Here is a 24,893-nt window from a genome sequence, read left to right as displayed (position 1 = left end):
CAACAAAAAGGCATTTTTCATCACATTTGAAACAATATTTTTTAAATTATTTTACTTTGCACAATTCTCTGCAATTGTTTACCTATGTACAAAATAATTGAATTTCCTAGCATGTCTGCCTTGCAACAGTGACTTTTCTTGATGGGATCCCATAGTTATAATTAAAGTTTTGATTGATTAAAAGTGCAATTATTTAAGAACTGTTTTCCATTGTGCTATTACAAAGTCATTACATATATATATTGCATACACATATATAACACATGAGAAAGGTAAGTTTTAGATACAGTAAATAATTCAACATGTTAAATATTTATCATTTTCTCAAGGCCACCAACAGATAAGCACTGACCAATGCTCATTTGAGACAAGTAGACACTGACTTTGTGTATACATAATACAAATGACTTGTAAAACATTTTTTACAATTTCTAAGCACAGGCCCAATGGCCCAAAATGTAATTCGGCCAGCAGCAGACAGCACTGTGAAACGTATAATGGGAACGAGTTAACACATTTCTTGAATTGAGCAAGGGTATAAGAGCTGTATTAAAAAAAGACGATATCGAGGGAATAGACAGCACAAGCACAATCCCACCTGCAGATCAGTCTCTGAAGCCATTTTGTAGTAGTGTCCGCAGAACTCTGCAGTCCACTGCAAGGATGGAGCGTCACAGCAGACGTACTCCCCGCGGAGTGCCAAGCTGACTGGACAGTACTCCCTGAACTCACCCAGCCGCACCTCACACTCCTCTGGAGTCACGCACAGACCCTCAATCCGGGCCGCCCATCCTGAGCATTTCAAAGGGCCAACATAGACACGAACACGAGTGAAGAATGAGCTAAGTGCTAATCTGTCTGATTTTTAAGCTTAATAAATTACAGTGCGTCCCATATCTGACCATTACATATTTGCTCTAACCAATTAACGTCCACACCCAGTGCAGTATTTGTTCAAGGGGAACTGACATTTTCTAAAGACGTTCACTTATTCTACCTTTGCACATATTCCATCTATCGCTCGGTCTCCAGTGAGTTGGACATGTGAGGTTGTACTGTGCTGCACGTATTGTGATGGGCAACGGCACATTCAAAAGGTCTTGGTGCGATTGCTTCGTACCTCGGCCAATGTCATGCAGATAGTCCTGGATCTGCCGCACGCTCACTGCCACATGGCGCAGCACCTCAGTCCACAGCCACCACTTGCTCCGGGTGCCATCCATGAGAATCCAATTCTGGTGTTGACGCTTGTAAAAGTCCTGCACAGCAGCCACTTCTCTCTGATGATGAGACATCTTTACAGCCAGTGCCTGGGGGCTGTCGAGCTGCGGGTAAGACCTGCCCAGACAATAACATTAAATCTGAGTTGCATCACACAGGCTGTAATTTGCGGTGCATGTTATTTGGATTATTTAGACACAAATCTGACAGCCATGACCAACAAAATTGTGTGTCCTTGGACAAACACCAGCTTATAGGAACACTGACCCATGTATAATCCACAACGTACACCTGGGTCCAAAAATAAAATGTTATCAGCAATAAGGAGACCTACCTCCCAGGCTCCTTGCAATCTTGGAATCCTCTCTGTAGCACCTCCGAACTCGCCAGCTGCAGTGCGACAACGATCACCGGCACAATCCCGCGAGCATCCAGCAGGCGTACCTGCCTCTGCGTCAAGGGATAGCCATCGAGCACAAACCTGAATGACAGCCAGACAAGGTGAACTTATGAACTAACTTCAGAAAAACACTAATACAATGTGATTGGACACCTCACTGTGTTACTATTTGCAGCCGCTTTTGGCTGAATTTGTAGTGATTAGTTTTATTATCTGAATTATTAGGTGGCCATTAGACTGCAGGTAAGCGAGTCATTACGTATAATTTGCAGCCATGCGTGAGCTTTGTGTGAATTTTATCATCACGTGCATTTCACTTCATACATTGTCTCGAACCTGTAGGATAGTTTTACTGTAAATGCTATAAGTATGAAGCACAGGAAATATCTTATCGTTGACTCTTCGGACACAACTACACACACGTGTGGCAGTGTTCACTTCATGTGCACATGTACATCAGCTCCTGAATGTGAATCACACTCGATGCAGGAGACCAAATGCGTGTCTATCAGCTCTGCGTAAGTGCTCATATAAGCGTAATTATGTGTTGTATAACATGCGCCCTAATATAACTGCGCTGTACTGCATTGTACCCGTGCGTATGGCAAATTGGCTGCATGAGTACTACGTCCAAGCACCGGGTGGTCAGCTCGTCAGGCACAGCCTGCCCAGATAGCAGGACAGCCGTGAGCTGTGCTGCTAGGGCCGTGCCAGGCTGGGTAGCCAGCACAATGCGCACCGCCTCCCCTGCCGACAGCCGCAGCACCCCATACTCCAGCGCCAGCCTGCCTGCAACTGCAACCAGTGATCCGTTCATGACTGTGGTCGTTTGAATGCTGTCAGCACCACAGGATGTATACAGTGCAATGCAACTTGATGCAATGCATCCTCCCACAATTGCCATGCAGCAGCCCCATAGCATCACGGATTTGGAGGAGGCCGATCGCCGCCCCCCCCCGCCCCCCCCAATACGGCAAACTGCAATGCAATAAAAAACAAATATGCAACGTGCATGAACTGAAGGAAATCCTAATGGGGGACAGAGGAAGAACGTGAAGCGGGGCTGGCATTTGTTAGGGGAGGCTTGGCTCAGCTGGAAGTTGTGTGAAGCAAGAGGTACACGTAGTTCCTGTAAGGAGCAGAACAGAGTGAAGATGCTATGCAAAATAATTTCAAGGTGTATCTCATTGAAAATTTTATTTTTTTACAACCTGAAACGGATGCTTGGCAGAGGTGTATCTCGATTTCATTTTTGTTGAGTTTTTTTTATTTACAACTCTGAAATTCTATGGGGAAACCCCCCCCCCCCCCCCCCCCCATAAAACCTTGCCTGTTTAATACAAATGTGTCCATGTCATCTGTTAACCGTAATTATCACCAGTATTTTAACGAGCATAGCATGGACAAGGAGGGGAAGCAGGAGGGGATGAGGGGACAGCTGTCTGATGGGTGATGATGCATCACTACATGTTTGTGAACTAGGGTAAAATAATGATTTTTCCAGCATATTTCATCATTACTCTCATTAAGCAATTCTGGGTTGAATGAGAGCCAAGGCTGAGTATAAAGGGCTGTGATATCTGGTTGTGATGATTTACATGTTTGCTCATACAGTTATAGATGTCAAGTTATGAGTACAGATCGGTGTTATTTATGTAATATTACATTGGTTTAAATACATTTACCAATGAGCCAAGATTAAATAATATCTGTACATGTTTAAATTACAAGTTCTGGAATGTTATAAAGTGGGTGTCTAAATTTGATGTGGAAAACTTCACAACATAAAAAAAGGTAAGGCCCATTGAGTTATATAGATTTTTTTTTTATAAACGTCCTGGCCAAAACTGATAGTTCAACAAAGTGGCTTATCATGTAGACATTTCTAGCAGCCAAGTACTCCAAACACATGTTTCTAAATGTGGAGGGAAAATCTGGCGGGCTTTGATAAAAATCTACGCAATCATGGGGAGAAAATAATAAAACTCAAAAAAATCGTCGTCGAGGTCAAACCCACGACCTCCTGCATGCCAGGCGAGGCAGTTAACACATCGCCACTGTGGCACCCCGAATTAGAGCAGCCAATGGAGGCTTACCATAATGCTACCAATCTGTTGGGAGCATAAAATCAGCCATAAATACATAATCACAAATTAAACAAATTAAGTGCACTTTTATATGCTGTCACATGACAACTGACATAAGCTTGTGGGTAGGTTGCATCGAAAAACATAGCCTTGGAGCGGAAGTGAGCTTCTCGACCATGAAGATCCATAAACAACGATGCCAGGTTAGAAAAAAACATTCTAAAACCTATGTTGCAATGAATGCTTCCGGCAGTTCAAATCCGAAACATTTCCAAATTTTATCGAGACAATTTCCAGAGATGAAGAGCATGAATTCCAGGCTCTTCATGCTCCCTGTTACATTTCCATGCACTTCATTTTTTAATGAAAAAAAAGTTTCAAAAACCTAAACATGACTAAAGCAATATCTTGACCTTACTTGTGGTTTTTCCAGATTTTGGAGGGCCCAAAACAGCCAGCCTAATAGGAATGGCTGGCTTAGGTGGTGGCTGAAATGTGTACAGCACAGGATTTGCTGTAAACTTGTCTTGGGAAGCCTTGCTGGAGAAAAAGTAGATGCATTGCCGATAGATGACTTGGTATGACACTTCTGCAGTGCTCTGGCTTTTTGAAAGGACATCTTCTTCATACATCTGCATGGGAAACCACAACGTTAAATGCATGCAACGTTTTAATATTATGCTTTACATATAAATAAAAGAGTGTGGCATTTCCAACCTCGCCACTGGGGACCTGCCCCAGTTCTGGAGATCTTAGAGTAAAGCTGCACTAGGCATGCTCAGCACTTATATTACAGACCACTGAGGAAAATCTAGGCTTCCTGGAGGAAATCATGTTGGTTGCTTTGTTGGAGGCACTCGGTTCTCTGCGGTGAAGCTCAACTAGTTTCCTGCACAGCACTAAGGAGGTAATGTATATAGGAAGCACCTGTCTACCCTGTGGTACTTTAAATCTGGTGAGGGTGGTGGTGTGTGCCAGTAAATCATCACTTGTGGACGCGAGGTTTGCGAATCGCACACATTTTGAGGTGCCGTACCGTGGCCCACCAGAAGAGGGTGGTACAGTAAACGCGGACTAATATCACCTGTCCTACCTGTATGAGATAGCGTGTTGCCCCTTCGCATCTGTGGGTTTCCTATGGGTGCTCTGGCATCCTCCCACATATGTAAACACCCATTAATTGGGCTCAAAATAGCTCAATCTATGCACCTCCATGGTTGCGGAATGCGCAGCATTGTGTGGCTCAGTAAAATGTCTACTATATAATTAAAACTAAAAATCATATCTTATTGGTGATTAAGAATGCATGTCAAAATATGCAATTTACTCCATTTACCCAGAATATAAAATTACATTCACATTACCATGGTTTCTTTTAAATATGTTACATTAGTCTCATTTGCGGCAGGCGCACTTGCAACAACATACCATACTGCTGATGGGATGCAGTGCATGCTTAACAGTACAAGTGACAGGGCATTGTAAATATTGGCAGGGATAACGATTTGATAAATGGCTCATTACACATGCCTGACAATTCAGTGAATAATGGGAACTTTATAACGCTGTTGGGAGAAGCGTTGCTCCCCATTGTTGGCATTTCACAGTGGCACAGGCCCACACCTTGACAGGATCACGGTACCCAAAGCAGCTCAGCTGTTTGTAGGAAAGCAGAAGCATTCGCTGAGCGAGGCGGGCTGAGACGGGAATACACGACTGGAGCAAGGATCCTCGGTTAGCGGGGAGATGAGGGCCCAGCCGCTCCCACAGCTTGTGCTGTACAATGTGGCGCCTGCGACTCCCATCCACCTCCAGGATGTCCACCAACACATTCTCCAAACTCTCCTGTTGGTTCGCAGTCACACGGGTTCCCGTTTTGCTCTCATTTCACACCGGCGTCGTCATTTTCACATGTTTGATATCCAGCAGTTTTCGCTCACTCAATGTTAGCATTGCCTGTGTATGTATACAGTGAGGGAAAAAAGTATTTGATCCCATGCGGATTTTGTACGTTTGCCCACTGACAAAGAAATGATCATTCTATAATTTTAATGGTAGGTTTATTTGAACAGTGAGAGACAGAATAACAACAAAAAAATCCAGAAAAACGCATGTCAAAAAAGCTATAAATTGATTGGCATTTTAATGAGGGAAATAAGTATTTGACCCCTCTGCAAAACATGACTTAGTACTTGGTGGCAAAACCCTTGTTGGCAATCACAGAGGTCAGATGTTTCTTGTAGTTGGCCACCAGGTTTGCACACATCTCAGGAGGGATTTTGTTCCACTCCTCTTGGCAGATCTTTTCCAAGTCATTAAGGTTTCGAGGCTGACGTTTGGCAACTCGAACCTTCAGCTCCCTCCACAGATTTTCTATGGGATTAAGGTCTGGAGACTGGATAGGCCACTCCAGGACCTTAATGTGCTTCTTCTTGAGCCACTCCTTTGTTGCCTTGGCCGTGTGTTTTTGGTCATTGTCATGCTGGAATACCCATCCACGACCCATTTTCAATGCCCTGGCTGAGGGAAGGAGGTTCTCACCCAATATTTGACGGTACATGGCCCCGTCCATCGTCCGTTTGATGCGGTGAATTTGTCCTGTCCCCTTAGCAGAAAAACACCCCAAAAGCACAATGTTTCCACCTCCATGTTTGACAGTGGGGATGGTGTTCTTGGTGCCATAGGCAGCATTCCTCCTCCCCCAAACACGGCGAGTTGAGTTGATGCCAAAGAGCTTCATTTTGGTCTCATCTGACCACAACACTTTCACCCAGTTGTCCTCTGAATCATTCAGATGTTCATTGGCAAACTTCAGACGGGCATTTATATGTGCTTTCTTGAGCAGGGGGACCTTGCGGGCGCTGCAGGATTTCAGTCCTTCACGGCGTAGTGTGTTACCAATTGTTTTCTTGGTGACTATGGTACCAGCTGCCTTGAGATCATTGACAAGATCCTCCCATGTAGTTCTGGGATGATTCCTCACCGTTCTCATGATCATTGCAACTCCACAAGGTGAGATCTTGCATGGAGCCCCAGGCCGAAGAAGATTGATAGTTCTTTTGTGTTTCTTCCATTTGCGAAAAATCGCACCATCTGTTGTCACCTTCTCACCAAACTGCTTGGCAATGGTCTTGTAGCCCATTCCAGCCTTGTGTAGGTCTACAATCTTGTCCCTAACATCCTTGGAGAGCTTTTTGGTCTTGGCCATGGTGGAGAGTTTGGAATCTGATTGATTGATTGCTTCTGTGGACAGGTGCCTTCTATACAGGTAACAAGCTGAGATTAGGAGCACTCCCTTTAAGAGTGTGCTCCTAATCTCAGCTCGTTACCTGTATAAATGACACCTGGGAGCCAGAAATCTTTCTGATTGAGAAGGGGTCAAATACTTATTTCCCTCATTAAAATGAAAATCAATTTATAACATTTTTGACATGCGTTTTTCTGGATTTTTTTGTTATTCTGTCTCTCACTGTTCAAATAAACCTACCATTAAAATTATAGACTGATCATTTCTTTGTCAGTGGGCAAACGTACAAAATCAGCAGGGGATCAAATATTTTTTCCCTCACTGTATATATATTTATATATCCATTAACGGTTTTAATTACAAAACAGTCGGCCATGTGGAGTGGTGCACACTGAACACAAGATATAAAGCACTTTTTTGCATATACCGTAGATGCTTCCAGTAGCATACAGACAAACCTTCACATTCTGCAAGGCATTCGTATCAGCGTCAAATTTCTCTCCGAGCTCAGTTTTTATACGTTCTGCCACATCCGATTCCTCTTCCAACTCTTCCTCCTCGCCCTCCTCTTCATGCTCCTCCTCCTCCTCCTCATCATCATCATCAGGCTCCTCCTCGGGATCGCTCCCCTGACTCTCCTCATCGCTCATCTCCATATCCCGTTCTCTTGCTCTTCGTCTCTCCTGCACAAGCACATATTTCCCAGCTAAGGTCTCTTCTGTTGAGTACTGTACATTTGTTAAAGCTCATAGCTTTCTGAATGTATGATGTATGTGTTCCGGCTAAAACACAGCAAGTTGGCACAATAGGGGGCACAGGTGGTGCATCTGCCAGTCATCTCAGTGAGTCAACCCATAGCACCTGCTGGGTCTGTCCCATGACCTGGCAGCGGCCGTTCGACACTTCACATGGCCTTAAAGTGCACATAGCCTGGCACAAACGCCGTGGTCACGTCATCACCACTTAGTTGCGAATTGCGGTTATACTCTTTGGTTCTATTCGGTAAAGTCACGTAGGTAAAAATAAAATAACAAAAATCACGACGTTTCGGCCACAACACAAGTGGCCTTCATCAGGTGAAGGGACCGGACTGTCCAGAGGACAGCGCTGTCCTCTGGAAAGCTTCAAATCTAGAATTGCGGTTATTGTTGTGTGTGTTTTTTGTGTTTGACCTATGTGCACTCGAGATGTAATTAAGCATCTATCAATTGATTACAATCTATTATGTTATTCATAATATATGCAAATCATCATACATTTAGAAGAATAATTAAAGATTAATGCAAATTATATGCTTCTGTAAAAATTAGATTAATGCGATAAAGACGACAGATACCACAGCAAAGAAGGTATAAGCGACAAAAAGATACCTGAATTGCGACCCTCAATCGTGCCAATGTAATGAATCACAAATGTATACACCTTTGTCTATAAAGCAACTTAATAAAGCGTGCACTCACAAGCCTTGCAGCTCTTATCTCTGCTTGATGGGCCAGACGGTTGGCTGTCCTTTTAGAAAGCTTCTCCTCCTGTGACAGAATTATATACAGAACACATTTAAATTTTAATAAGCCCAAAGCTGTCCAAAATATATTGCGCCACAGAGCAAATGAACATTGCTTTAAATATGTGAATACAATTCAATGTCTCTAAAATATGATAATACCGTAGAGTGCTTTATTTTTTATTGACAAGAGACCACTTTACAAAATACTGTACAATTTTTTGTTAAATAATCAGAGTACCTGGCTGATTGCAATCGCTTCAGTAGAATGTCTTATCAGTAAGCACAACAACCATATATCAAGCGAACCAGACTTCAATAACTTATTATTACAATAATTAATTGCGGCAATATTTCACTATCTATTAACATTGTTTGAGACCCGTATAAAAGTATATCATGAATCGAGATAATTGTTCAAGCCTGTTATCCAAGGATTGCTCCACGTTCTCCGTACGTTTCAATTAAAAGTTCATATCTACTACGTCACTCAATTTTACTCATAATTACATAGGTTTTAAACATATACCCCTTGTAAACCGCAGGTAAATTATGTGTGCAATAAAGAATGGCTGCCGCACTCGGTGCACACACCTGCAGCTGCTTGTTGAGAGCCTTCTTTTTTGCGAGCTCCTCCAACTTGCGATTATTCTCAAGTCTCCACTTGTCGAGCTGTGGAGGCAACAGCCGCTTGATGACATCTCCCTCCATGACATTGAGGAGCACAGCCACCTCTGGGAACAGTGCCCTCTCAGCCAGGTACTGCACTTCATCTGGGGTGCTGGGGAAGCCCTCCAGAATAAACCCTCGTGACCTGTGCAAAACGGAGGGACGGGAAAAGCGGTCAGCGCCACACACACTGCCACGACTCTGGTCAACTGTTGCAAGTGGACACTGAATATGGAATGCCTAGTCAATCGTAAAATAATTGTTAGAATTAATGAGATTCCTGCATACTGTACTGTACTGCCTTCTACGAGTACACAGATGTCCCACTTAATTACATTTCTGTATCGCCTACGGTTATTCTAATCAAAATAATTAATAAATGGAAATGCCCTCTTTCATTGCAAACAATTCACAAGTAACATTGAAGGCATCAACCAATTAACCTTCGAGACGAATGTTTCAATTGGCATATGTTTAGATGCAACCCAGAAGACGAATGTTCTGATGCCAATGATATGTACTAGGCTGTATCCTGGGATGTCCATTACAGATGTCACGAGAGCTGTAACGCTCTGTTAACATTTCAACTTCTTTTAATTTCTATATCTCTGAGTCTCGTAAGCAAGGTATAGCCCCTATAAACAAATGCTGCTTGTTTGCCTGGTGTTAGAGGCAATTATCATCCATAAACAACTTTGGACCATTCAGCACATTTCAGCAAGAATGATTTTGCACCTGAAGGGCTCCTCGTTCCACCAGGAAAGGAAAAGTTTATCGAGCAGTTGTGCTGGCAGTGGCTCGCTGTCTGAGAGGTAAGCCTCCACGGCCTCCGCATGCTTCTGCCAGCCGCCCTCCACCTCTTGCTGCTACTCTCACATGGAAACAACACATTATTCAGAGAAGCCACGTGTTTACAGCTCCTCACTATAAAGTATATCCATTTACTATTCGAACTCATAATAATGCAATTTATATTATGCACAATATTTTCATATACATAAATGACAATGAATCTGAGGCACGGAGTCAAGCTTGGTGTCACTCAAAAGCCGGGCGAGAGAGGTGGAACTTTAAGTGTTCCTTACAAGTAGGTGTAGATTGAATGCTGCGAATGTGCTGCGGGATGGCGTTCCAGATGGAGGGGGCTGCCATGGAGAAACGACGCGTAACAGTGACAGTCCTTGTTCCTGGTATAAAGAGGAGAGCTCTACCATGAGCTGTAGTGCAGTGGGATAGGAGCGAATAAAGACATGGTGAACAACCAAAAGCAGAGGCACCACGGTGGCAGAGGCAGGCCCATATCAATTCTGACCCTGCTGGTGATGGGACGCCAGTGGAGGGAGTGGAAGGAGGTGAGTAAATCTAGCAGAGGCTGACAGGCATCAGGGATGACGCGGATGAGATTGTTTTGCAAACATGGGGAGTTTATTTTAAGGTGACTGGGTGAAGATCGAACAAGGATGGAGTTGCAATAAGTGAGGTGAGATCCAACTATCCAGCAGGCAAAGGTATTGGCGACTTCAGTGGTGATGAGTGGACGTCATTGACGGAAGGCTGTGAGATGGTAGTTGCAAGATATGATGATGTGGTTGGTGGAGCTGTCAAAGGTTAATGTTGAGTCGAGAGGAACATCGAGGCACTTGATGTGGTCAGATACATGGATAGTGGAGCCTAACTGTTAATATGCTAGAAGGCAACATGAACATGGTGAGTTGCTTTCTGGTGCTGATCATGACTGCCTCGAATTTGGAAGCAATCAAGGAGAGATTGCGGGCCCAAAACCACTGCTGCAAGGCAGTGGTGCACTTCCTATGCCTCTCGAGTCCCGAGAATTGATATCATGAAGTTAAACAAGCGTCCAACATCACAGTTTAGTTTAACACGTAGGCTTTCGCGACCAATATTATTCATTATAAAGGTTTTGGGGTTAGATCGCGTTATTTATAAATGTGTCGTAACCCTCCACCACCCGACACGGCCAAACAGTAAAAAATGTGTCACGTTTACAAAGGACAAATAGTTTAACTAACCATTTAATAGGCACTGCATTTCAATGTACTGTAGTTCATAAAAAAAAATTAGTTTACCCGACTTGCTGCATAATATAGGTAGATTGATGCTTATAACAGAATATAGCACGATACACATTTGCAATAGTTGATATGCAATGTTTCTAAATGTTTCATGTTTGGTTTGGATTTTTAACCCATGTTAATTGTTAATATATTAGTTTCAATGTCCAATGTATGCAATTACAAACCAGTGGAAATCTGTTGAGGCTTGATAGTTTTAATTAACTCCATATACACCCCTCCCCAATTTTGTATACTTTTAATCCATATACAGTAAAACCTTGGATTGCGAGCATAATTCGTTCCGGAAACGTGTTTGTAATCCAAAGCACTCGTATATCAAAGCACTCGTATATCAGTTGTGATCACGTGACGCTCGGCAGACAAAGCGTATACGTACTGCTCGTATTGCAAGACCTCGCTCGTTTATCAAATGAATATTTATTTAAAAATTTAGCTCGTCTTGCAAAACACTCACAGACTAAGTTACTCGCAATCCAAGGTTTTACTGTATATGGTGAAATTTCACCATGCAGATACAGTTTGTTGTCCTTAGCCTGCACCTCTGATTAGCACGGTTGGCTACGTATGGTGCGAAAGAAGTTCAACATACATACATACATGTGCGTATACAAGTGTGAGCATACCCGTTGAGGTTGGTTGTCCTCTGGTGGCTTTTTGTCAGAACTGGGTTCTTGTGGCACAGCTTGCTTGCCCTTTGTTGTCACCAGCTCCCGCAGCCTTTCCCGGAACTGGATGTGGAAGATCTCCAGCTTCTCGGCCAGCCAGCGTGCGCACATGCTCTTTCCAGCACCCCGAGGCCCCAGCATGACAATGCGGAGTGGAGGAGCCTGAGGGAGAACGTGGTTACAAAAACACGGGGCAAAGTCGAGTGGAATTGCAGTGCAAATAAAGAGTAAATGGTGAAACTGTGCAGTCAGTTAATGCACAGTATAACCGTGAATTCCTCTATAAACTCCTGGGATAATTCTGAAAAAAGCTGGCAAAGTCTTTCGGTTTGCAGGTCCCTAAAAAAAAAGCACATATGGTGTTAAAAATGATCTTATGGAAGGAATCAGGTTTCATGTTAACAAGCCTAGCCATTGTACTAACCCTAATCCTAATGATTATAACAGTTCAAAAGTGGTATAGGAAATAACAAATTGATCAATTTATAGACATCACCAGGGACCTCGCAGCTATGTAGTCCCTGGCATTCGTAGGTTTTGCTGATGAACAAGCTGGCCCTGAGCCAACACAAGAGGTCCAAGCCTTTTTACCTCAATGGGTGGCCAGTTTCATAAATATGGCCATACCGTACACAACACTGACGGCTTTTATAACATCCTTTCGAAGCTTTTCAGTCACTCAGAAATTATTACACTAACTCATTCAGCCTCTAAGAAATCCGCTTCTTCTTTTCCTTGCACTAATTATTTTCTTGTTTACTGTCACCATCAATTATGAGAATCCGAATAGCAAATAAACATTACTAATTCGAATTAAAATGTAATATATTACAAATGTTTGTTTTTAAACTAATGAGGACATTGTAAACTTTGATTTGTCTGAATAAAAGTCATCCAGCGGCAAGCACACTGCAAACTATGTTTCTCTACCTCTGGCCAAACATCCTGGAGAATCATTTTCGTATAAATATAATAAATTGGTAAATAAGCAACTCTTACCTGCAGAGGCTCCATGTGAGCGACAAACTCCTTCGGGCTTTCGCAGAACTGAGTGCGAGCCTCCGGGCTCGTAAAGTAGTAAACACGTTCGCGGTATTTGGCAGCCACCTCTGGGTTTCCCGGTGCCAGAACAAACCTCTGCTTGAGTGCCACGGGGCAGAAATGGCTGCTGTCACCCAGCTGCCTTTTAGATTTATGCTTGTCGTCGTCCTGCTCCTCCTGAAGCAAGGGAACATGAGTACGGCACAACACTGTGGCTAATGGAATTACATTCCATTGATTTCATCTCAAGTGAGATAAATATTTAAGTATGGTCCACCATACTGGTGAGATGAACTCTTGACAATTCACAATCTATTTTTTTTAAATGTCATATTACCATAAATTACCCCCCATAATTTAAACATTTTAAGAATTTGAAAAAGTTGTGTGAACAGAATGGTTGAAAAGCAAATAAATGTGTTGATGCACAGTGATGGCTGCGAGCTATGTGGTTCGTACAAATGTTAGCCTATCATAATGAAAATGTAAAGCCAGCACACCACAATGAGAGATTACTACAGATCCCACGGTGAGACCACCATGGTTTTTCCTGGATGTTTCTGTTGCGTGTCGTCACTTTAAGATGTGGTTTGTTCATGTTCTTGTTTGTTGCGGTCGCACCCGAGTCAAAAGCTGCATGGCTCATAGGGCTATACCTAATAAATGAAACTGAACTGAATACACCATGGAAAGACCACTACATCCGATTGTGAATTCATCCTACCTTCCACAGACCACCACATCTCTCGTGTGATTGTCGCACCTTAAAGACCACAACATCACACGACCCTCTGATTACGCACCTCCTCCTCCTCTTCCTTTCCCTCCTCTTCACCTTCTGCTTCAACCTCCTCCATTTCTGCTCGAGCATCCTCCTCATCCTCATCCAGGTCCACCCCTGTTACTTCTGTCGCACGGTACCAAAGCAGCCCTGCAAATACAACAAAGCTTTGGCAGCAGCCTTGGCAAAGCAACATTATTATGAATACAGTGTTGAATCAGCATTATCACCATGGGGCAAAATGTTCCTCCCTGCAAAATGTTTCCTTATGGTTATTGTTCTATACCAATAAGCCAGCAACTGCTATAATTGCTGAAGATCATAACTAGTGAAATTTAGAAGTACTTTCTTTTTTTCATTTCATTCTGAAACACCTATTAAATACCGTCCCCCAATGTCATTACAATAGGTTCGAAGATCTTAAACCCTAATCTGTGTGCTCACGATTGTGATTTTTGCTGATTCATATATACATGCGAGTTAATCATTATACTTAATAAATTATACAGTGCGTTTATAAACAGGAAAAACTAAGACCAACAGGAAAGCATAAGGACTGGTATTTGGAGACACTCTTCTATGTCATCAAGACCTAAGAGTTGAGAGCCAAATTTTTAATTACAGAAAATCCAACAAACTCCTTTGGACCATTACTCCATAATAATGCATGACATGATTCCTTGTGAGAGCTGGACATGTCTATAAATGAGCTGGATTTGTCCATCAGAAATAGATTTAAAACAAATAAACAACCCCTTTGCTTCCTCAATGAGCTAATTGAATCTGCCTCCATAGCACTTGCAGGCTGATTTACCACCACGCAGCTGAATTTAGAATTGCATCAGCCACCCCCTCTAAAATTACTAAATTGAGCCTGCCCTCACAGCTGCTCCGTCTAACAACACCACTGCCACCCCTTCCATTCCTCGTTGCACGCACGCTCCATGTTGGTGGTCGCTTGCTTCAGAATCTCTCGGGGAGCCTTCTCGGTGATGTTTATCACGAGTGGCTGCAAGGAAGTCTTTGAAGCAATGATGGTCGAGCAGTGCTGCCATGCGGATTTGAAAGTCACCACCTCCTCGTAATACCGCTCCATCTCTGGTCCCGCCGGGAACCCACCCTCAGGGACATCCTCCAGGGCAGCATCTGTCAAAAGTAGCAACAGCATGTGAAGTGGGGATAAGGGCATAAGTATGTACATATGTGTGTGCATGTGTGGTGGTGCAGTGGGGAACGGTGGCGCAGCGGTTAGCGCACTGAGCTACGAACCCAGCGACCCGAGTTAGATTCCCGCTCACAACCAATAACAGTGACGAATATTTTAACCGGTCCTGGGCTTCCCCTAGGTCGACTCAGCCTCAGATGAGTACCTGGTGTGGTGTGTAAACATCGCCACTGGGGAGACAAAGGCGGTCGGGCGTGGTGCTGGCCACCCATCCCCTCGTGTACCGTGCCGGCCTTCATAGCTGCTGGTTAATAGCACTTGCCCCAGCAGTTTGTGCAGGCTGTATGGGGGGGGGGGTCTTTGTCTTGCATGTGTGAGCTTGAAATTTCCATCCAAAATTATCACCCTCTGCAGTGGCGACTACAGAGGGTGAGTTACCTTTGAAAAAAAGAGCTGCATAGCTCAATGGGTAATTTACTCGGATAATAAACTCCTGAGTTACTGAATTGAAATATACACAGCAATCATTGATCTTAAATTTGCCAAGACCTGGCAGAATCATCCTGCAAAAGGTCATGAGACTCAGTGAGGGCCTCGTGGGTAATCGAGCACAGTACTTGGAGTAGAATGTTGGGACTACATAATAATGCTTTGTTCCAGTCATACCTGGCTCAGCCTCCATGATCAGGTCAGTACTACTCTCCAGCGGTTCTTCCAAAATTGTTTCAATAACACCGCTCTTGTCAGCATTTGCTTCTGCAAACATATTTCAGGTTTTTTTTCTCATCAGCATGCCAACATGAAATATATGTCGGAACGTAGCTATTTATGTTTAAAGGAATAGCATGGAATTATAAATAAAACTTGCACACGTATTTGAGATAAAAAAAACACAAAAGTTAACAAAAATTTCAGACAATGTTAACATCGTATAAAAATGTCAGGGTGATCTCTTCTTTACCAAAACCTCTGAGTCTCTGATATTTCACTAAGTGGACCTTCTTTCTAATTATAAGCAGCAAATCACACTTAAAGGTTACACAGCACCGAGTAGCTACCTCTGCCGCTGTCGTAGATATCCTCAGGCTGCTCCAACTTCTCTTTCTGCTGTTCCCTTAGAGCTTCCAACTCTGCTTGCCTTCAAATGGTTACAGTAATGCACAGGTCATGAGGTCAGCTCCCGCACGTAGTTAGAAACATATGTTATCGAGAAAGGTCAACTGAGCTTCCAGAGTATCGAGTATTGTCGTGTATTATTATTATTATTATACAGGGCTGCTCATTGTTGTGTGTGTGTGGTTATGAGATCGTTTTTCAGTCACAAAAATGGTGATAAATGATCATTTTCATCTCAGGTTCTCATTATGTTCAAGGTCACATCTTGATATAGAGGTGTCATGCATCTAACGTTTAGTTTGGCCCAAGCACAACTGCACTATGCTCGAGACATTCAAAAGGTTGAAATATCATCGTGTCTGTGTTTGTTGGCATACATTCAAAAATATATAAAATTTGTTTAAGGGTGTACATAAGACATGGTAATTAAAATTCTGGGCGAATTAGTTTTGTGCATTTGAATATAGGTTGAACTTTTTTTGCACTGTACGTAGTCAACCGTGCTCATCGGAGGTGTGTGTATTCAATCGTCTACATACAGGCATGGTTATGAAATCTTGCGTCACAGATCTCCCTAATCTGCAAGTGCAAGTGTGAGCAAGCGTACAGGTCCATGTATGTGCTCACTCGTTACCAGTACGATTGCATGCAAGTGTTCCACACTCAGGCTCACCGCCTTGCATTGGCTTCTTGTCTCTCCTGCTCTAGCTGCTGCACCCTCCTCTGCTTCCTCTTGGCATCCACCTCCTCTTTGTGCTTAGAGTACATCCTGGAAAGCAGCAATTCACCTGCACCCACAGAGGGCACAGGGGATCATGGTCAGCAGAGAACAGTACAAACTTACTTATTTTCAGGGGCGACACCCAAATGAGCGCTCGCCAAGAAAAACTAAGGATAAAAAACAGAACATCCCTGTGCTATCCTGTTCTGTGGCCTCGTTGCAAGACCGGTGATAAACACGGGGCACGGTTGTGGTCTTATTTCAGTCTATTGTGGGTGCCAAAGAAAGAAAATCCCCTGTGCTTAGAGAACAGGACCCTTCTTGCCACTACAGCCATACACATGACTTAATTTATGTTCAAAAACGTTGTCAAGTGGGGGGTGTGTTTTAAAATCTTGACTTGCTTTTTGTACTGGGGTCCACGAGGCAGAAGACTTCGTCCGGGCACAGCCCCTTTGCCAGCAGCGTGGCCCAGAGCTCCTGGTCAGCAGGGAAGTCATCGAGCACCCAGCCCTGTGCTGCCACTCCCGCACCCTCCACATCATCCGTCTCCCTGCGCATCTAAACCGCACATGGGTTTATTTATTTTTTACAAAACAACTTGTTTGCGTCTCCTGATTTGGTGTTATTTCATGTCGTGATATTGCTATAGGTGGCCCTAATATAATGAACTTGAAATATTACACCCAACCATGAAACTGTTGTTGTGTTATGTTACATTGTCGTTGATTTTACTGCATTGCGGTTGAGCTGAATACGCTTTGGCATTGCCTATCAGTGCAACCACACCTCTCACAACATTGATATAGTGAGTACAACTCAGCTAAGTTCAGACAGCTGCTTGTTGTAAATCTAGATTAAATAGGCAATGAATGTCATTTGTACCACTTTGTATATTTCAGAAGAGGGTCTATTCAATAGGTCTTTGAAATACTTGTGCAGTAAAAGTTCAACTGTTCCCCATTACACACCAGCAACTGGTTTGGGCGATGAATAAAATATGTAGCGGACGATACAATGTGAGAGAACTGTTCTCAGTCCATGCTCTTGAGAGTATGATTCATTCACATTGCGTACAGTTACACTGGTCATTTTATAATATACTCACAGAGAATGCAAAGGCCACTGATGCTCTCTTGTGTGTGCTAGAGCGTTACAAACATACATTTATGTACTCCTCAATAATGAGAGTAATGTTTCATTCAAATATTCACGTGAACAAATTCATCCGTAACACCGTTGGACTATCATGTTTGTGAATTGCATGATTTTGATGGCGATGCGTACGCACATCGGACAGAGCCTTCACCAGCACGTTCACGTAGGTCTCAGCAGGCAGTCCCATAGCAGCCTGCTCCGCTTGGAGAACCGCCTCCGTCACAAGTGCTCGCACCTCGGGGTGCTCGGCCGTCACGTCACCCTCCTCGTCACCAGCCTCCTCCTCGCCACCCTCCTCCTCCTCGCCACCCTCCAACTCACTGCCCATTCCCACACCCTCACCGAGCACTCCAGCCTCTCTCTCGTCAGCCTCTGTCTGACCTGAGTCTCCAGGCTCAGCGACCACGAAATCCTCCTCGACTTCGTCACCAGAGATTTCCATTTCTTCTGTCGCTTTGGCTGCTACGCCAGGCTTGTGCTCCTCCTCCTCCTCTGTTGCTGCCTGCCCCTCTTTAGCCACCTCGTATTCCGGCTCAGCTTTTTCTGCGAGCGCTGAGATACAATTGCAGGGGTAGAGTACTGATTGTACAATGTTTCAGCACAACAGCCACAACAAGGTCCCTCCATCTTTGCACTTGCTATGTATACTGCAATATTTCAAACATTTGTACTAAAACCAGATTAAAAACGTACCTTGTCCATACTGTATTGTTACTGCACAGGGCACAAGTTTGCATGATCAAACTATAGCAGTTTAAATCTAACAAGACGGTATGGCATCAAGTAAACTGTTGATATTTGGGATTTCCCTTGGGCTTACTTCTCGGTGGTTCATCCTCATTTTGTGATTTCTTGCAACACCGAATATCACTCACCTCCCACCCTCACTAAACATGAACCCTCACTTACCCTGCATCCTCTCTAGCTGCTCCTGTTGCTTCCGACTCCGTACTGTTTCCAGCGCAACAGCCAGCGCCTCTGCCCGTGCCAACTCCACCGAACGTTGCTTCTCCTCCTCGATTACTGGCCGCACTAGCTCTGCCACGTTAACCACCTGCACGATGCGCAAGCGAGCACCCCCGACGTTTTACCAACACATTTATGCCACCAAATCAGCATCCACATGGTGCACGCATACGAGCTGTATACAAACACATCTACACAACAAACTCCAGTGGACCCGTGGGCTGGTTGGCACCTATGCTGTGTTTCTTGTTAGAGCCAGGGTAGTAACAAAAAAAAACACTTCATTTTCACGAAAAAAGTAGACTATAATTCAAGACAGTTGCGCCAAGTTTTCTTAATTCAAAAGAGGTGTTTGAAAAAAAATATCAGGATGCAAAGATTAAACAGAAAGAATAATTGCAAGGAAGCGGACATAAACCGCTCCGTGTTTTGTGTGATTTAGTTTGATTAAAACACACCATACTGAAATGATTCGTGAAGAGAAAGTGCCAAGTCTAGCCTGATTTTTTTTTTATATAAATCGTATGTTCCTGGCTGCTGTTCTATTAAGGGAATAAAATATCAGGTCACTTAATAGGAGGGATTAAATAGTCGGAGCGATCCCACACAGTACCCGAGCTCCGTAGTGGTCTGCCAGCAGGTGACACAGCGTGGTTTTTCCAGCAGTGCTTGGTCCCATCACCACCACATGACACGGTGGCTTTGGCTGTGGGGCCATCAGATAGCTTCGTGGGTTGGCACAGAATTTCGCCTGAGCTTCCTCAGATGACAGCAGGTACATCTTGTCGAGAAAACTGAAAGACGTGCGCACAAGTAATGTAAGAGAATTAACGTATGCTCAAAGCAATATCAAATGAATTAATCAAATAAAGATCTGTCGTTAACTTTTTCTGTTTAACAAAAATAAGAGTGGTCAAACGCATCCATAAATAGGTCAAAGAAAATTGATCAGAGATCTTTCTTAAAAGTAGTTGTTTTTTTTTTAACCCATAACAGCTTTAATCCAAGAATAAGCCACAACTGTGTAGTCCCGGACATTGAGCATGACTCGCATGGAAAAGGTAGTGTTGTGTTTGTAAACAAGTTGCTACTGAAACACACTTTATCATGGGACAACTGTGCTACTAAACCACAATATGTTAACAGCAGTTATAGTGGTTGACATGTTTCTCTATATGAATGATGTATACATTTTACCCCATCCCTACAAATTCAGTCATATGTTAAGTATACCTTGTCCACCAGACTCTGCTTTTATTATTCTGTAAAGGTCCCTAACCTGAGCATACTGGCCTTTAATCTGTCCCTAAATACAAACATCGAGAATGCCTGCTCACGAATGAATTTAAATGCCAACCAGCGACCAAAGCATTCATTATACTAGTTGACTCATCATTTTCATCACAACACCCCTCCCACACCATCCTTATCACAAGGCACCTGATAGCGAACTCAGCCTTGCCGATTTTCAGACTCCCCTGCTGCAGCGCCACCGGGCACACAGCACCCCAGCGGCTCCGTCGCCAGCGGTGCCGAGCCCCGGGCCGCTGCCAGCCTGACACGGCACGCAGAACTTCATCCTATTGAGACGTGTGCAATCAATCCACAGCACCCCATCATGATCCACGCATACATACTGACTGAACCAAGCACGCACATATACAACAACGGCGCTTGTGCCAGGCCAGATACACTTTGAGGCCACGTGAAGTGTCGAGGGCTCGCTAACAGGAAGTCTGACTGAGATGACTAGCAGATGACTAGCAGATGCACCAGCTGTGCCCCCTATTGTACCAACTTGCTGCATTTTAGCCGCAAGTTGTTGTGAGCATCGCTCCTCTGCCATCCGTTGCTGTTGGAGGGTGACTGCCTCCAACTGCCCAGTAGCATCCTTCATGAGCCTTCTCCATAGAAGCCAAACTTGACAGCACTAGTACCAGTCTTCGGCCAGTCCACTCAGCTCCACATCCTCCTGTACCGGATCAGTCCATCTCTTTTGCAGCCTGTGTCATGCCTGTTTAGCCCCCTCTATCCGGTCAAACAGAAGCTTTTGGGCATGCGGTGGCTGGGTATGCGGTCTACATGACCCAGCCATGGCAGCCTTGCCTGCTGGAGGAGCTCACTGATAGGAATGTGTCCAGATCTTTCAAGGATTTATGAGCACCTCACACAATCCAGCCTGGTTAAACCCAGGATGGATGGTAGACAGGCCAGTCTGAATGTTTATATCCAACGCAGATGTACAATTATGTATTTCATGATGACATGTGAATGATTAAAAATGTATGTAAAATTTTAATTCACAAAGTCAAGTAAGTGTTTTCTATCTAAAATTATTTTTAAAGAACATAATAATGGTTAGCAAATTGACCCTTGACTTATAAATGATTAAAAAAATAGAATTAAACAATCATGCAGTCGACGTTTTAAAGTAAAACTCACCGGGTCCAGGTCACTTGGCAGGTCGTCCTCTCCCTGGAGGTGCACAGGCACGGCGGCTTCCTGCAGGCTCAGCATCTTCAGCCGTGCAAGCACCCCCTGCCGATTAAATACACTGGCAATGTATGTTGAACTTCTTTCGCACCATACGTAGCCAACCGTGCTAATTGGGGGTGCTAAACACAATGCCATGCCTAAGAGTCCAGCAGTGGGGAGGGCTCACTGAGGTACAGGTATCAGCAGTGCACCCGGGTAAGTGAGACTCACAATAACCCACTACTTAAGTAGGACAGAATAAAATATATATATCATTGCATGTATTGGATCATTTGCAACCAACTGTTCATGTTGTAAGAACATTTAAAATGATATGTCATGACATTGTCCCCACCACACAAGCAGCTGTCTATTGACAGTTGGAAATTATGAAAAAGTAATTTTGCCAAATTCATACAACAGTTTTTGGCCCAATTCAACCTGCAGAATGGGTGGAGGTCCATTCCACAAAAAAACTAGAAGCCAATCAGTGGCTGGGGAGTGTCAACAAAAATGTTAATTATGCGTTTTGTTTTCAGCACTCTCAGACGGACCGAGCTAACCACCAATAGAAAAAAAACCGCAGCACTTCCATCCAAAACACTGCCTTAAAAGGAAACATTTATAATGGGCAAAGTTTCAGGCGAAGGTCCTTCTGCACTTAAATCAGTCAGGCTCGTTGTGCCAGTGTTGCTCCAATATTCGCCAAGGTGCTGATTTGTAGCTCGAAGACAAAGCAGGCTTAACCACTTAAAACAATGATGTAGATGAAGATAAAGATTATGGTGGTATAAATTATTTTGTAATGGTTGATGACAATACCGTAATGATAATATTGATGATGATAGTATAAAGATGGAGACAATAATGATGGTGACCACGATGCCCTCAGTACTTTCCATACAAGGTACACACTAAAGCATGAATGACAAGTTTGCGTATGATGGTGGAAAGTTTCTTTATATTCGCTGAAACCTTTTGATGTCTAAGACCCAAAGGTTTCAAACTGCTCGCTAAGATTGCGCGGTTGAGCACTGGACAAAGATCCAAGTGAGCCACATCCACCATGGCTGGGCGATGCAGAAACCATATAAAGGAATTAAGGGTAGCAGGGGATGTGCATGTGCCTGATATGCTGTCCTGCATCAAAACTCAGAGTAGTCTTAACATGACTTTGTGTGACAAGGGCATCTGCCCTTTCGTAAAAAGAGTTTCAGAAGAATAGTACTTGGAAAATTATTAAAAAACTCACATCCAAGAGTGCATTTGGGCTTTCATTGCCATCCAGCTCAATCAAGTAACGTGGGTCATGATCTGCCATTAAATCCTACAAACGAAAAAGCAATACTGTGGTTATATGGAGCAGTGGAACAATATCAACAACATTCTCAAGTTTGACAACACAACAAACTCAAGTACATAATAATCGAAGCTCATACGTTTTATAATAAACTGACCTCCGGATGTGTAACTGCAAAAAACAATGCATCAGTGGCAAGCTAAGGCCAGGTAACCAAATTATCTCACTGGATATCAAAACCAACAATCTTATTATGTGTGTCCTGACAGGTGTGAGCACCTCCAGTGGACGCAATAGAGTGTCGTTGTAGAGCGTAATGACACGCATGACGTCATCTGGAGAGTCACCCGGTCTCCGCACAAGCCGGGATAGTAGCCCCTTATCCAGCCCAGCCTCTGCCTCTTCCTGCCATCACGTAACCGAAACACGTCACCATACCATACATCACAGCCCGCATGCACAAATCATAAACGTACGACAATATCATGCGCACGTGATTCAATCTTTCAATAGTATAAAACCAGCTGAATTTTTTTTTAATTAAAGTATGCTGTCACAGTTGAGCCCATCAGAGGAGACTGCTGTGCACATAGTCCTCGAGTGATGTTTAACGTTAGAGGTGTTTTTGCACACGGTTAAACGCCACTGTTAGAGGACGAATCAGTCTTGCCTCTCTCTCTTCCATCTCCTCGCCCTCCTCCTCTCGCTCGGTGGCATTGTCCGCCTGTGGATTCTTGCCGTCGCGTGCTGCCTCCCGGCCCAGTTCATCCAGCACGTACACCTGCCCCGTGAGTGGGTCCTGGCGCTGCCGCGTCCGCCGCTTGTGCAGGTCGTCATTGGGACACTGCAGCGTAATGATCATTGGTCAAGCCTCAAATCTAAGGATGTATGCACATATCTTGAAACGGCACAGCATCAAACTGGATCTCCCAACAATTCTACAAGTAAATATAATTTACGGATGTTCATCATGCATTCGGATCATGCATTTATTCATGCAAAGTCATTGATATAAACATTTCTGCAGCCTTTAATTCTAGATTTGAAGCTTTCGTGACTGCAAGAATTCATACTCTTTGATTCTATTCGGTAAAGTCACGTAGGTAAAAAACAAATAAAAAAATAAAAGAAACAATTAAAACACGACGTTTCGGAGGCAACGCAAGCTTCCGTCTTCAGGTGGGACCAGTCACAGTCAAAATCACTGGTCCCACCTGAAGACGGAAGCTTGCGTTGCCTCCGAAACGTCGTGTTTTAATTGTTTCTTTTATTTTTTAATTTGTTTTTTTTACCTACGTGACTTTACCGAATAGAACCAAAGAGTATTGCTGCAGCCCTTTAAAAAAATGGGATCACTTTGCATCCCTTGCCATAGTTAACATGTGGTACTAATAAAGTATATATACAAAGTTTTGTTAGTTTTTGCAATCGTGGCCATGAAATGAAAACAAAAACTACATATTTAAACCGAGTGTTCATCTGCCAAAATACTTTTTCAAGAGCATTAACACAATTATGTTAAAGTAGGTTAGTGCTTCTGAGGATATTTCTTGGCAAAAATCAACCGTCCTTTCACTCTCGATCAAAGACCACAAGTGTATTTTACCTTAATATTTATAATAACATCAGGCTTCAAGCTCCAACTTTTGATCAGCTCTATTTGCTGAGGAATTGTGAGGTTTTCTTCGCTAAGAGATGGAAAACCACAAAGCACATATCCTGCAGACAAAAACACGTTTTTCAGACCACAATGATGACAATAATTTTGACAGCGACAGAATTACAACACAGTCTAGACAAAAATGAATAATTACAACATAAGTAAATTGTGGTGTGTAATTAAGTCTACATGTGCCGCAAATTTTAAGTAGGCACTATATCGTATAGCCACATTATGCCATTAAACAGTTACATGGAACAAAACATATTGTCTGATGTTATTATAAAATTGAGCCTGATATTATTATAAAAATATTGTAATACCATTATCACGTAATTTACCAAATCTTAATTAATGCAATATAAAATTGGTTACAATTTCATCTACAGGGTATTAAGTGAGATCAAGGGTACACACTAAGTCCAGGTCAGATATTCAGGTGGTGTAGTGCGTGCTATTGATTGGAAACACCAAGTTCTATCTAAATGAGAATAGGTTTAACTAAATGCCTGTGTTTCAAATAACTCCATTAACACACTGTTGGAAATCTGGAAACTGACCCCTGCAACCAGCAGAGACACGTTACTTAGAATTAAATGAAATTGTAATAATTTGATGCTT

At 43.3% G+C, this 24,893-nt stretch overlaps 1 protein-coding gene across 6 annotated transcripts in view; it reads right to left on the bottom strand.

Moving 5' to 3' along the window:
* The window catches only part of AK9 (adenylate kinase 9), a 35,089-nt gene that overhangs the window by 2,654 nt on the left and 7,542 nt on the right, over positions 1-24,893 (bottom strand). For 4 of the 6 annotated variants that reach the window (XM_032945077.2, XM_032945101.2, XM_076060163.1 and 1 more), the window contains 27 exons: positions 24,219-24,331; positions 23,283-23,456; positions 22,892-23,017; positions 22,565-22,639; positions 21,280-21,375; positions 20,278-20,417; positions 19,451-19,631; positions 18,781-18,925; positions 18,005-18,423; positions 17,118-17,274; positions 16,666-16,780; positions 15,935-16,014; positions 15,543-15,632; positions 14,651-14,857; positions 13,734-13,861; positions 12,889-13,107; positions 11,848-12,051; positions 9,864-9,994; positions 9,054-9,273; positions 8,416-8,484; positions 7,414-7,638; positions 5,332-5,553; positions 4,127-4,340; positions 2,215-2,416; positions 1,556-1,702; positions 1,121-1,338; positions 599-792 (listed from right to left, as the gene is read on the bottom strand). In XM_032945077.2, the coding sequence (XP_032800968.2) occupies positions 599-792; positions 1,121-1,338; positions 1,556-1,702; positions 2,215-2,416; positions 4,127-4,340; positions 5,332-5,553; positions 7,414-7,638; positions 8,416-8,484; positions 9,054-9,273; positions 9,864-9,994; positions 11,848-12,051; positions 12,889-13,107; positions 13,734-13,861; positions 14,651-14,857; positions 15,543-15,632; positions 15,935-16,014; positions 16,666-16,780; positions 17,118-17,274; positions 18,005-18,423; positions 18,781-18,925; positions 19,451-19,631; positions 20,278-20,417; positions 21,280-21,375; positions 22,565-22,639; positions 22,892-23,017; positions 23,283-23,456; positions 24,219-24,331 (4,511 nt within the window). The remainder of the gene's footprint in view (positions 1-598; positions 793-1,120; positions 1,339-1,555; positions 1,703-2,214; positions 2,417-4,126; positions 4,341-5,331; positions 5,554-7,413; positions 7,639-8,415; positions 8,485-9,053; positions 9,274-9,863; positions 9,995-11,847; positions 12,052-12,888; positions 13,108-13,733; positions 13,862-14,650; positions 14,858-15,542; positions 15,633-15,934; positions 16,015-16,665; positions 16,781-17,117; positions 17,275-18,004; positions 18,424-18,780; positions 18,926-19,450; positions 19,632-20,277; positions 20,418-21,279; positions 21,376-22,564; positions 22,640-22,891; positions 23,018-23,282; positions 23,457-24,218; positions 24,332-24,893) is intronic. The other 2 variants (XM_076060171.1, XM_032945110.2) reach the window with 2 other exon arrangements.

Source organism: Petromyzon marinus, chromosome 4 (genome assembly GCF_048934315.1).
Source record: "Petromyzon marinus isolate PM22_M1 ecotype Great Lakes invasive population chromosome 4, UKy_Petmar_22M1.pri1.0, whole genome shotgun sequence".
NCBI classification, from domain to species: domain Eukaryota; kingdom Metazoa; phylum Chordata; class Hyperoartia; order Petromyzontiformes; family Petromyzontidae; genus Petromyzon; species Petromyzon marinus.
Note: the sequence above shows the minus strand (reverse complement) of the source record. Positions and strands in the feature narration are given on the sequence as shown.